General features: G+C 47.0%; 1 protein-coding gene across 2 annotated transcripts in view; it reads right to left on the bottom strand.

Annotated features, from left to right (window-relative positions):
* The window catches only part of Nck2 (NCK adaptor protein 2), a 128953-nt gene that overhangs the window by 22323 nt on the left and 92195 nt on the right, over positions 1-14435 (bottom strand). For both annotated transcript variants that reach the window (XM_059244179.1, XM_059244178.1), the window contains one exon: positions 13274-13515. In XM_059244179.1, the coding sequence (XP_059100162.1) occupies positions 13274-13499 (226 nt within the window). In that variant the 5' untranslated portion in view covers positions 13500-13515. The remainder of the gene's footprint in view (positions 1-13273; positions 13516-14435) is intronic.

Raw genomic sequence — 14435 nt, forward strand, 5'->3', positions numbered from 1 at the left:
TGGACTCAGTCACAAATATGGTCAGTTCCTCTGGTCCTACAGACACCGGATTAGGCCAGTAACGATTTGCAGATGTTTACAGCACAGCAGAAGTGGGATCTGAAAGGCCAGTGATTTTTTTTTTTTAAAGCCAGATCACCTCAGCCATAGCATAACCACCAAAGATGGGCAAAGGACAAGGTTCGACCCAGTGTTCTATCCTGAAGAAGAGTGTGAATCGACTCACCACTCCACCAATGTGGGCTTAAGGGAGGGACATGGGGGCAGGGTCACACCTTCCAACATCTTTACACTACTGCATGATTTCCTGTATAACAGGTGGCTCTTAGTCCACGGAAGAGCTCACGGACATTCTACCAGACTACAGTTGTCCCCAACATTCCCCCTCTCCCCGCCACCCCCTACCTCAAGTACTGAGCTAGGGTGAGCCACGGGTACAGGGTAGATTTCTATAAGCAGCTCCTTTGCCTATGTCCCTTTCTTCTCTGTCTTATCAAGAAAGATCTCTGCTCATTTGCTGTTCAGTGCTCAGCCTGAAGCAAAGCAGGAGGAATGTCCCTCTGGCCCCTTGGCCATCACAGACCAACACAGAAGAATAATTCATGTAGATTCCAAGTGCAGATGCCAACAACAACTTCCGCCACTAATTAGATCTGTAACCGAAACTGAATTTAACCAAAAATCTTGCTTCTGCTAAAATGTTGTTTATACTAAGTTACGACCAGAGGCTGCTAATGTGTGAGCATTTCCTCCATTAGAGTTAGGACCTATTAGTAAAGTCAACTAAAAATAATGAAAAGCTCTTAATACTAAATGTCACTGTGGTGACAAGTACAATAAAAATAAAAAAATAAAATAAAATAAAAAAAAGACTCAGGGGACTGTCCCTGTGAGCCTGTGGCTTCTGAGCCTACCGGAAGCAGAGGAGCCTACCTAGATAAGGACCAGGAGTGTGCCATGGCAGGAACTGCAGGCTATTTGGAGTCAGCAGCACATAGACTTAGAGATGCTCCAAAATGTGGTGGTCTGGGTTCAGCATGGAGAGCAGGGACAGGGGATACAAGGTGGCGGTGGGGGTGGGGGTGGGGGTGGGTGGACTTGGGGAAGGCAGGTGCATAGGCCGGAGGTTCCAGAAGCCACTGAGAATCTACGGGGGTGGTGTGTGTGCAAGGGAGAGGCCGAGTTCTCCCCAGAGGCCGACAGAACAACACTGGCAAAGCAAAAGGCTTATCATCCTGGGAAATCCTCGTTACCTGGTACTAGGGAAGCGTCATGAGGAAGGTGGGAATTCTGAATTCTAAACCACTGCGGTGGCAAGGCACCAAAGGCAACACGCCACCGATGTCTATGCTTTCCCTCTTCCTTCATGGATCACAAACACTCCATCCCACCTCACCCGAAGACCTCCGTCACTGGGGTCGCCGCCATCACTGGGGTCATGTGGTGTCTTTATGCTCTACAGAGGGGAGTATGCACCCTCTGACAGCCAGACTGTGTGTGTAAACCCCAGGTGACGGAGAGTGGGCAGGAAACTCATCCAGGAACTTTAGTTCCTCCACGTTAACTCCAGCTTTAATAAGAGAAAGTCAATGCCTTCGCCACAGGCTGAGTTGATCCCCAAAGTCCCTTTGTGGGTCACAGACAACACAGCTATGTGGCGAGATGTCCTGGGCACATACATGTGTGATGGCAGTGTCCAAGGAATAAGTACAATGTGGTCTGTCCTCCACAAGAGGGGGGTTTACCCCGAAGATCAGCTGAGCTCCTAGATCGGTCAAGAACATTAAAACTTAGCAGTGGAGCGTCCTGTGAGGAAGCCATCTTGTATGTAGTCCTTCCCTGCAGGTTCTCAGGGCCACCTACCCATTAAAAACAAACAACAAGAAACAGCATATGCTCAATGAATGAACTCCACTCTCCTCTCTCACCACTACCACTTCATACACTTTGTCAACCATTCCAAACCAGTGCTGGGGACTGCTAGGAGCCTCGCCAGGTCAAGTCCCTCTCCCGGCACATGCCCCACAGCTGTCTGCTAGAGCTATTTCTTCTCCCCGCCCTTTGAGAAAAGCTCAAAATCTTACTGTGTGCCTGCTTTGAGGGTAGAAGGGTGAGGCCAACAAAGGATTGTACTAATTCCTGACCCTCCCTCTCTTTCTTCTCTCCCAACTCTGAAACTAACGTTGATTTCTTTCTAGGACTGTGTGCCTTATAATGAAGCACTCTGCTGAGTGTCATATAAAACTCCCAAGTTCAGAGTTGAATGCTAAGGATGGGAGGACATGGGGAGATCTGTGAGCCGGGTGAGCGCCGTCACCACTGGTCTCTCTGCCCAGGCAGTCCCTCTTCCACTGGGCAGATGCACCAAGAGGCCAGCTAGGGGATAGAGGGGTTGGGGCAACTGGCTCTCCCCAGAGTCACACAGTTCCTTGTGCGCAGGGGGCTCTGAACTCTGAATTCCTGGCACAAATGAAAGCTGTTCCTTTCTTAGCAGGCAGGTAAGTAATGTGACTCTAAACATTCAAGGTTGGAAAAAAAATGATTTAGAGATTTAAAAAAAAAAAATGCAAAAGCCAAATGGTAACACAGATGCCAATGAAAATACCTTAATTTTTCATTACAATTTTTGATTTTGAAAATACATATTCAGCACCTCTCAACACATACACCCGAGCTGGGGGTATGAATGTTTTGAATATGCAAAAGGGCGAGATGAGGCACAGACTACCAGTGACTTTCTCCAGGATGACTGGAGGTGTCAAAGCCCTAGCAGAGGCTGAGCACACACCTAGCTTTCCAAGATTGTACTGGAGCTATAAAAACTGAACATTACAAATTAGAAGGAGTAAACTGGTCATGGGGAAGACACAGGCAAACGGCCTTCCTGCAGGACTGAGTCACATTTGGGACCCAGCTCCCAGGCTGCCTAGCGCTTGGGAATTCTAGAGCAAAACTCTTCTGTTGTCCCTGCCACAGATATGGACAGTGGGGAGGGCGGTGCCAGGTGGGTGAAGTAGCTGGGGAAAGCCCTGGATTTAAGTGACTGGCACACAGCAAGAACCCAAGTGGCAGTTGCCTACGGGTTTGCAGTAAACAAGGATTTTGATTAATGCTGGAGTGAGAGGCAGAGGTGGATCAATTGGAGAGAAGGAAAGGCAAGGCTTTCTCAACTGAGCTGCGTGGATTTATCTCCTATTGCACTCCCCTGGGGGCAGGCGTCACCTCCCTCCTGCCCTCGGGGTCAGAAGTAGATTATGCACCGGAGTGTCCAGGAATAATCCCAGAGAGGCTACTCAGTCTACACAACAAATGGTCTTAGTGTCACCATTAACAAGGCAAGGATAGCTGGACAGACTGGGTGTTGCCCTGGGTAGACAGAGGTGACTGATGCCCAGTCCTCCAGAGGTCTGTGTTCCTACTTCTAAGTCCTCAGTGACTAATGGCCTACAATGAACAGTGCCCAGCTGGGACACAAGGGACTTTGCTTTGGCTAAGCCTCAATTGTCTGGCTTTCATAGCAAAGTGTGGCATAGTGGTCTAAAAGTACCTTCTAGAAATCAGCATAAAGTCCATAAACTATCTACACAGGAAAAAAATAACATATATAAAAGCCACAGTGGATCTAGGGGTCCTTTCGAGGACCACATAGCCAACTTTCATCAATGCTACATTTTAACGTAGCAAGCCAGGTTAAATAGTATGGATCCGGTCAACTTCAATTAGTAGCACGACAAGGACCGCGTGTTACCACTAACTCTGCTCACAGATACCTACTTGCAAATTTTACAAGTCAGCCAGTCAACAGCTGTGTTTCCTAAGGAAACAAAAAAGACGAAAATCAAGCAAATTTCCTACAAATAGCTATTACCCACGGCGTACTTCCTCGAAGGAACACAGGTGGTACGGCTCAGAAATATCTAAGAACTGTCCTGCAGAGTGGCTTCCACAGCTGCGGAAACGAACATCCACCCGGGAGCACATTTGCAGACCCTGTGAATTCAGGAACAGAGCGGAGGAGCAACAGCGGCCTGGAGGGGCAAACCTCTAGGCCAGTGGTTCTTAACCTTCCCACTGCTGCGACCCTTTAACACAGTTCCTCGCGTCATGGTGACCCCTGACCATAAAATTATTTCTGTGGCTACTTCATAACTGTAACTTTGCTTCGGTTATGAATCTTAATGGAAATAACTGATATGCAGCAGGAGAGCTGATACGTGACCCCCGTGAAAGGGTCTTTTGACCCCAAAGTGGTCACGAGCCACAGGATGAGAACCATTGCTCTAGGCAAAAGGCCACGTATGTGAGCACCTTGGCTGACCCCATAGGAAAGTACGCCACACCACCTGTACTGGCTGAGCCCGTTAAGTAGACCCTGGCTCTCTGCGCACCAAGCAGAGGAGCCTTTGGATGCCCACCTACCCTCTCTATACTACCAAGAGCGAGCACAAGACCAGAGCCATAGGAAAGCGGGAGCCAGCAGGAGCTCAGATAAGTATGGGGGCAGGGGGGGTACTCAGCAGTCAGTACAGCTGCATGGTGCCAGTTAGCGATGCCCCCAAGGAGCCTCAGCCACAGAGGGAAACATGCAGTAGAGAAAAGGAACATTTCAGACATATGGATAGGATCGAACAACAAATGCAGGCCATATGGGGAAACGCAGTCAGAAACACGGTAAGACGCTTTTACTCATTCCCAGGCATTTTTAGTCCATGTCGCTCTGTTCCACAGCTTGAATAAACTCTTTAGTTTGTGGGGCTGGGGGGAGGGGTGTCTTTAGAAAGCTTCCACATGGTGAGACTGTAAGAAGCAATCAATGTCAGTTATCTCGAAACACAGACAGCCCTCAGGATCCCCAGGGCAGCATCCCAGGGTCTGCCATGGTCACCAAAACTTACGTCTCCTCACATCCCTTATATAATATGGCAGAGCACTTGCATAGAACAGAACCTACGCAACCCTCCCATATACTGTTCGTCAAGTATCACCCAATAGAACGTGAGCACTATGTAGATGATGTACTGTATTGTATGGAATAAAGACAAGAATGGAGCTCTGTATTACTCATATAAACACAGTAACATTCCTGATTATTTTCAATCTGCTCCTAGTTGGTGGAAGAACCTTTTGTGTGGAACCTACAGACAGACACAGGGGCTCACAGAACTGAACCTGACTCTCTATCCTCCATGAAGACACAAGGGGCTACTACTGCCCAGTGGGCAGAGCAGCATGGCTTTCATGTACCCATGGTCAGCTCCACACCTGCTTCTCCAAGTTTTCTGAGGTACACACTCCTCCCACATCTCACGGTCTCACCTCACTTTTGTCCTATTAGTAATTTTTTTTTCCTTCAAAACAATCTCTCTTATTTTCTAATTATCCTCCCACTAACCTACTGTAAGTTGTTTTACATTTTTGGTTCTAAATACTTGGAAGCTTGTGACATACAAAAACAAATCTGAGTTTCTTCTGAATGTCTGGCAGCACAGCTATAGAAGTTTCCATAGTATTCCAGCAGTAATACATGTGACAGCCTGTTTCTATTGTGAACAATCTGGTGAGACAGAGTTGTAATGGATTCTAAATTACAACGCATTATGTTTAATTCATGCCTGCACCACGGTAGATACGACACCATGGAGAGGATGAAGTCATGACAGAACAGACCTCAGGAGAGGCTGGACATCTAAGACAGAATTGAGATCCGGCCTTTCGCATGTTATAATACAAATTTTCCAAGGGCGCGCTGGGCTTTGTCCTGTTCTTTAATGAAGCCGCTCCATGGAGTGACTTGGCTAGGAAGCATGTTCCAGGCAGGGCAGGGTGGCTAGCAGCATTGTTCTCATTCCTGAAGAACAGTCAGGACAGAAAAGCCCACGACTTCGACAACAAATACACTGCAAAAATCAACATCTCCCTTAACGGGATTTAAAAAAAGGACAAAAACTCTAAGCATTCCCCCCAAACTGAGAAGTGTAGGGACTGTCCGAAAAACTGCTGTTCCCTGGCCAGTGTCAGGCACCCTGCAGAAAGAGTCTATATGCTTTGCACTAACTCCATTGAGAACAGCCACAAGCGATCTAACTGTAATGCATACAAACACCAAGAGATTAGATACAAATGCTAACTGGTTCTTTCAGAGCCAAGAGACCCCAGAGGTTGTGCTTTCTTCTACGTTTTTCTACATATTCAGGTTTTCTTAAAGGTATGCCGTTTTAAAGACTGAAGACAACTACTTGATAGTTTTATGAAATAGAGCCATTTCAGAGATTATATTTTTTACATTTTTAATTAAAATATAATCACATCACTTGTCTCTTTCCTCTTCCTTGCTCAACTCCTCCCATGTTCTTACCATTTCAAATTGATAGCCTTTTTCTTTGATTATTGTTGTTACATATATATTACATACAAATGGACAAATATATAAATACAACCTGCTGAGTTCATTTTCGTTGTTTGTGTGTATATCGATTGAGGGCTGACTGCTCTGTACTGGAGAGACCATTACAGAAAATGACAAACAGACACGATGATGCATGGATCCTCACCCCAACTGATTCAGCAGCAGCACAGCTCCTGCTCAGGGACTGCCACAGAAAAGAGGCGAGGGAAAGATTGGAAGAGCCATGATCCCAGGAGGTCTGCTGTGAGACTTCCTCTCTTAGAAATAGCTGCATAAACAAGACCCGAACAATGGCTCAGAAACAGTCTGGGTAGTTGGAGCAAGCGGCAGGCATTCCTTACTCTCTCATCCTAGAGATACACAGAAAACAGGTCAACCACAGGGCATTGTTCTGACGAGGAACGGAACCGGCAGAATGCATGGGCACCTGTGGTTTTCTTGTGCCTTACATTGGATCGCAGTGCATACTCATGATACTGTCTGGTCTCTGAAAGGCTACTTCCACACTGAAGCCACTACAGTACTGTAAACAATCCTACAGAGCTGGGGCTCATGTCATAGCATCCCCTCGACCATGAGACGCCTTTAGGCCCAAGGTGGTCTCTAAAGAACTCCCTACGCATGCCTGTATGTTTTTAATGCACAGCAAGATGAAAGGAGCCCTGTTTCCATGAGCCATTTGAGACCAAGCTGCTGAGACCACTCTAGTACTACACACAAACACACCCACCAAACTGGGAAATTTACATCTCCTCCTCCTCCTCTTCTTCTTCTTCGTCATCATCTCCTCTGGGTGCTAATCAGGACCTAGTTTCTTCTTCTTCTTCTTCTTCTTCTTCTTCTTCTTCTTCTTCTTCTTCTTCTTCTTCTTCTTCTTCTTCTTTTCTCCTCCTCCTCCTCCTCCTCCTCCTCCTCCTCCTCCTCCTCCTCCTCTTCTTCTTCTTCTTCTTCTTTTCTTCTTCATCACCATCACCATCTACTCTGGGTGCTAATCAGGACCTAGTTTTTCATGTCCAAAATGAGGAAAGTGTTGTTTCAAAACTGTTCTCCAACATTCCACAAATGCTAACTTGAAGACAGTTTCCAATCTACTGCACAGGGAGGCCTGCCACTCAACCCAGATGGTCAACTCTATGTAGTACACAAACATGTCAGTCAGAGCTGAAGTGTACTCTGGATCTCCTATCTGGTGTTCTTAGGGAGGTCACAGGGCCATTCTCACGCCAGGAACGGTATCACCTGCTTCTATGTAACAAAAGATGTTTTTATAAGTTCACATCCCAACTGACTATACACATCTTGCTTAATTTAACAAGCTATATATATCTTTCTATGTAAGTCATATAAAAACCTATTAGCATGCCCACTGGCTCAAGGGCCTCTTTCTACTGTTTGAAGCCCCCAAACCCTTTCTAGACAGAATTTGGCATCTTTACTGTTGATGGGAAAAATGTATGTGGGGTAGGCTGTTGTGGCAAGGACAGCGTGCTATGTGACTTGCAAGCTGCTCCGAGTTCACTTATCAAGTAGTTGCTGCAGGGGTCCAGTGGCCCTTGCGGTCTCTGACACCTAGCTCCTGCCCACTACTACTTCCTACCAGTTCACTGACAGACTGGGGGAAGACAAAACTTAGAACGGCCAAGGAAACTGTAAATGTCCTTTGTGGAAAACAGGTATGCTTTAGGAGAAGCAAAATCTGATGGCGCCAATGGGAAAGAGACGGCTTGACCCTGTGACCTAGCTCACGGTTCTTACAGGGGACCACTTCATCCCTGTCAGAGAGAGGCATCAGAATCAGGACCACTAGTTTACTTTCCTCCAAATACATGAAGTCCGTACAGTATATGGTACCCTGGAAGACCGCATGTGGTCCTCATGTTCAAACTGTGAGAAGTCACACATCGTGGTTCACACCTGTACGTCCCAGCACTCAGAAGGCTGAATAAGGAGGGCTGCTGGGAATTTAGGTCATTTGGGCTACATGGTAAGATCAAGACCAGACCAGCTTCTAAGGCAAATCCTCTCTGCCTTGGTGGGGGTTAGTTATAATAATGTTGACTGTTAAACTACATGTTTCCTTTTTACATAAAGGAGAAACTCACTTCCTAGTTCACTCAAACTTTAAAGCCAGATCTGACAGGGGTGTTTAATATTCTTAATACTCCCTAAGTATTCATTGTAAAACACTTTTCTAAGCACACAGCTCTTGTCCTTGTCTGCCTGAGGGCTCCAATATCAGGCTGGATCCCCCTGGCAGTACAGCAAAGGAACCCTAGAACCTGAGGGGTCCCAGGCAGGAACTTGGTGAAAGCAAAGAAAACAGGTGCCACCCTATGAGGCAAGCGTCTGGATTATCACCTCCCCCAGTGCACCAGCACGGGGACAATCTTGCCTCTCTCTCTTGCCAGCCTGTCTTCCCATCCTCCATGTGCCCTGCTTGAAGGCCTCCCAGTCTCCTGTTTGGGTCTCGATCAGGTTATGTCTGTCTCTTGACCTTCCCCTTTCTTCATCCCCATTTTCTTCCCATCCCTGCAGAGGCCATCCAAATGCTGCTAATTCTTCCGCTGCTCATAATCACCCAGGCAAGGCTCAACTCCCTCGTGGCTGTGGTGGGTTCTGGCTAGAATCAGAATAGTAACAAAAACTGCACTTGAGGCCCTTGCAGAGAAATCTTTGAAAATCATCTCCCAGGGAGAAGTGTCTCCATTCCAAAAGGCTTAGTTAGCATAGCGCTTTACAAGATCTAGCCTACACAGTCATGCAAGGCAAACTGCAATGTCAAGGCCAGAAGTAGCCGGGGCTGGCTCACGGCTGAGCTCAGAGCTACGCCAGGACACTGCCGGCAGAAACAGCACTTGACAACCAATCACTCCTTGTTCTGCAAGGGAACATTTTCTTGATTGTTTGTGAGCAGGAGCTGAACATGAAAGGAGATCCAGCGGATAAATGCTTTGCCCTCATCGAAGAAAATACTACGAGATGAGCTTGTTTTACTCAATTACAAATCATTGAAAGGAAAGAATGTCAATACTTTCGAAGAGATGTTTTTGTCAAATATACTGTTGCCTTCAAGTGGTTGGAAGAATACACTGTGTGAGACAAGACTTAAGTCTCCAAGGCGCACAGACAGCCACACAGAGCCACTGTCTCCTCCCCTCATAGACAGAAGCTCTAGTTCATCGCACTGTGGCTCTGTGGGTGACTCCTGTGCAATGTACTCCAAACTAGGCATGGAGTGTGGAAGCCCTACCATGGACCTCAGATTTGAGTGGGTTCCTATAGCAGTATAAATTCCACATGGATGACAGCACGCAGTACAAGAAGCTAAGGGATGGGGCACAGGTCAATACTGTTCTGATACCTCCACACAGCAGGGATGCTTTCCATTCTGCACGTACAGTCTGTAAACTCATGTTTTTAACTCCGAGGACACATCAGAGTCCCTAACTAAACAGGAAGCCACGAACACTCAAGTCTCCGAGGTCTGTATTACAAGAGACACCCAGGAGACAAGAGGGGCCATGGAAAGCACCTTCACTTTTCTCCGGCCTACAAACTGGTGGAAGTCAGGCTGTGGAGAAAGAAATTATGGCACCCAGAGGTCGTGTGCTTCGACAGGAAGCGTGTGCTCTGATAACAAGATCCCTCTTTGTCCAAAGCAAAGGCGATCATGACAGATACTCGAACATACAAACAGCAGCAGCAGCAACAAAATGACTAAAAATGGGAGCCACACCAGTGAGGGGGCTCAAAGGAAAGGGCACCTGCCATCAAATCAGAAGACCTGAGGAGTTCGATCCTTGGGACTTACAGGGTAGAAACAAGGAACAAACTGCTGTGGGTTATCTTCTGACACCCCCGGCCCACACATACATGTTGCGGCACACCTGTCCTCATTTTCTGTGTGCATGCACATATAAAAAGCAGGAAAAAAATGTAATGGGGGCCACTTCTTCCCTGAGTCCCAAAGGCCCCTTGGCTATGAAAATGAACTCCTACTAATAAGTATAGATATCTAAAACAGTTTTATCTGTATTTTTGCAATCTTTTAATGCTTAATGCAAACGTTTCCAAAGAACTATGGGCTGAAATTGGGACGGAAGCTCACAGAAGAAACATCACTCTCACTGAAGAGATTTGCTCTGCTTGGCAAAGCCCTGGAGGGCAGAGTCGGAGCCAAGGGGAGGAAGTTGGAGAAATGTAAAATTTTTGATTCTATTTAAGGAAGCACTTTCTAACAATCTGTGTTCTCCAAAAATGGAACTGGCCTTCTGTAGCAGCCTATGCGTTCCAGCAGGGCTTGGGTGGCAATCTGTCAGGGACAGGGGAACAGGCCCAGCACCAGGGTGGGTGGGGATGCGCTGGTCTGGGACTGAGGAGTGCGGGACGAGATGAACTGATCACACTCAGGGAAATCTGAACACGCTGGGCAAAGATGAGGCCTGGAGCTCCACCCCGGGGCCTTGGCTTTCCTCCTAAGAAAGCCAGTAGGCAGCTGTCTGAGGGGTTCTCCATGACCTCAGGGGGCTGACTTTTTCCAATTTCAAGTTGTGTGTATTTTGTGGTTTACAGAATTCTGAAGATTTTTTTTTTTTGAAGGCAAAATATGTCAACAATGCTTAACATTACTACAAAGGGTGTGTTAGGAGATGGCTGGGAAGTCAGTCAAAAACTCTCAGAACACCACCAAAGCACTGACCCATTCACCAACGCTGCTCTCTTTACCATTCTTTTGTTTGTTTGTTTGTTTGTTTGTTTTGTTTTGCTTTGCTTTGCTTTTTGCTTTTTCGAGACAGGGTTTCTCTGTGTAGCTTTGGTGCCTGACCTGGATCTCTCTCTGCAGACCAAGCTGGCCTCGAACTCACAGAGATCCGCCTTGCTCTGCCTCCCGAGTGCTGGGACTAAAGACGTGCGCCACCACCGTCCGGCCTCTTTATCATTCTTAACTGAAAGGCTAAAGAACCGGGCAGGGGCATTTCTTTGCAGTGACATTCTCAAGCAAAGAAAAAGAATACACAGGGGAAAGAATTCGGTGGAAAAAACCCTAGAATGCTAATAACAAATGGAATTTTTCCAGCATTATTGGAGTCTATGCTGGCCACAGACATCCTGAGAAAAATCCATGCGCAGCACAAAACGCCTCCCTAATGACTGAAGACTTCACCCACTGAGCAGTAAGCACGGACCTTTATGGATTGTACAAGGAGGAAGACAAGATGGGCACCTCACCCCAAACACCCACCACATCCGGTGTGATTTTGTTTTCAGTTATCCCCTGTCTCCCTCACCTCTGCCCACTCCAGTGAAACTGATCCTCTTCTAGCATCAAAGAAAAACCTACATCCACTTGGCCTCGGTGATGACCCCAGCCCACTTCCACAGCAAACCTGAAGGGACAAGCTGGCACTGTTGGCTATAAACAACTTCATACTTACCTGAGGAGGCAAGTTAAACTTGCTGTTTAACTTGACTGTTAAACTGTCAGCTCAGCTCGGTTGTCCTTCCACAGAACCTTCCTGATTATATTCCAGGGTAATCTGGAGCAGTAATCATGGTTAGTGGGCACCATGTGTACACTCGGGTATGGCTGGCCACCACTGTGGTAGTGATCTCCTGTCGGACCAGTGGTTAACGTGGTTTGAATGCATCTCCTTACCTGGGTCCTTGTGTTGGATTTAATCCCTACTGAGAGTAGTAAGGAAGAAAGAAAGAAGTTCCTAGCACGGTGCTTAGAGGTGGGGCCTTTGGGTGGCGAAGGGGACCAGAGAGAAGGTGTACAAATGAATACTGGTGGCTTTACAGAGGAAACAATATCAACACACACACACACACATACAGTTCTCTACCTCCCCCAGTCTCTTGCCATACGATACCTCTACCACATTGAAACTTTGCCAAGAAGGCAATACACATACAGCCACTTGACCTTATGTAAGCCAAATTAAGCCTTCTTCTTTATAAAGTAACCCACCGTCAAGGTGTTTGTTACAGTGATAGGAAATGAGCTGATACACCAGGGGAAGAAAAGAGGCAGGAAGTACCAGAGGACGTCATAACTGAACAGGGCTTGTGGAAGTGTCCATTTGGGAGGCTTCCGATGTCACATTGCTCAGTGCCAAAACTACACATCAACTGCCTGCCTGAAACTGTGGTATAAAATATCCTATCGCCTACGACAGGAACAAACAAAAAACAACAGACCCAAACGTACTTGCCTTCTCCTTCAGTGTGTACAAAGGCCAACGCGTGTGAGTTTGTAAGGGGAAAAGGTTGGTGCACGGACGGGTAAGGCAAAGCTATGAAACTTGTCCTGAGTCTAAGTCAGGGTCTTTTAGAGTTTGGATGCAAGGAGACAGCTGAGTAGGGGTCCACAGTATACAGAAGTGTCGATTTACCTAGGACTCCAAACTCCGTAAATTATCCAGAAAATGATAAACAGAGCCTTTAACTTGATCTCTGTAAAAAACCCAAGTAGGAGGCTGTCAATATTAACGCCCCCCCCCCAAACACACCATACCACATCAAACCGCTATACACACCACATATACACACACACTACACACACCATATACCACTCATACACCACATCACATCACACACACACACTTACACATACCATACCACATCACACCCCTATACACCACACCACATATATACACACACCACTACACTCACACACACTATACACCACACTCACACTGCAACACCCCTCTCTCTCTCTCTCTCTCTCTCTCTCTCTCTCTCTCTCTCTCTCACACACACACACACACACACACACACACACACACACACACACGCTGAAGCAGCAATGCTGTCCTCTGGACTCAGCGATGGCCTAGCTATTCCAGGCGGGGCGTGGACACTCACCTAGCGTGTCCTTGAGGTTCTTCACCAGGGAGCCCTTCTTCAGGCTGTTCTTGCGCTCCACGTAGTTGGACGGCACATAGCCTGTCCTGTTGGCTGCGTTCCTCACCCGCCACCACGTCTTGGAGTCGTCCAGCAGCCACAGTCTCTCGTTCTTCCTGATGTCGAGCTCCTGGTCCTGCTGGGCCGTGTAGTCCCACTTGGCTATGACGATGACCTCTTCTGTCATCTTTCATGGAGTCCTTCTGCCAGGAAAACATTTAAAGACGCTCATTAGCTACCCGAACACCTTGTCCTCTGACAGATCTGAAAAATTAGGCAATGACAGCTCCTATGACTACACCGCCACGAGTCTCCTCCAGGTCCTTGAAACACTCGTCCTTAAAATGACCTTCCAGCAAGCTCCAGTGTGGCTGAGAAACAACATCTTGTAACCACCAAAGCCTACAGCCCCTCTCCATGCACTCGATGAGCCGCACGTTTTACCAAAGCCAGATGCGAACTTAAAAAAACCCTCAAAATATCGATCTTACAATTAAAATGCTCACTTGACTACACGACACCGGCCCCTGATAGCTGATAGCTTTACACTAGTGTTCTCAGCATATGCTGAGGATTCTGAAGATATTTAGCAAATGTAACACGTCTAAACTACTTCCATAAACTCAAATTCAAATTATTGTACTACTAATGCAATGTGGTATCCTGAGTCGGATGGTAAAATAGAGAGAAAATTGGTGGAAACATTGCTGAAATGTAAGCGAAGCCTGGGCCACAGCAATGTGCCCGTGTTAATTAGTTCTGACAACTCAGTATACTGTGTTAGCAGTGGAGAAATTAGTTAAGAGGTTGTAAGAATGCTCTGCACCAATAATTCTACAACTCTCCTGTAAAACTGGTATCCACACAAAACCCATACTTAGATATTCAGGCCACTTGATGCATAATTGCCCAAACTGGGAAACAAGATAAACCTGTCTACCCAACGATGGCATACTTAAGTGCTTGGGAAAGAGCGAGAGGAACGGCAGATGCCTCCTACAACTGAAAGCAGGCATTGAGGCCAGAAAGGCTGGGCACGTGGATTTAGACATGGGGCTCTGAGCCAACTTTATTGAGGACCCTGCGAACCCTGTTCTCTGTGGCTTCTGTGTCCATCTTTGCA

Source organism: Peromyscus eremicus, chromosome 16_21 (genome assembly GCF_949786415.1).
Source record: "Peromyscus eremicus chromosome 16_21, PerEre_H2_v1, whole genome shotgun sequence".
Classification (NCBI taxonomy): domain Eukaryota; kingdom Metazoa; phylum Chordata; class Mammalia; order Rodentia; family Cricetidae; genus Peromyscus; species Peromyscus eremicus.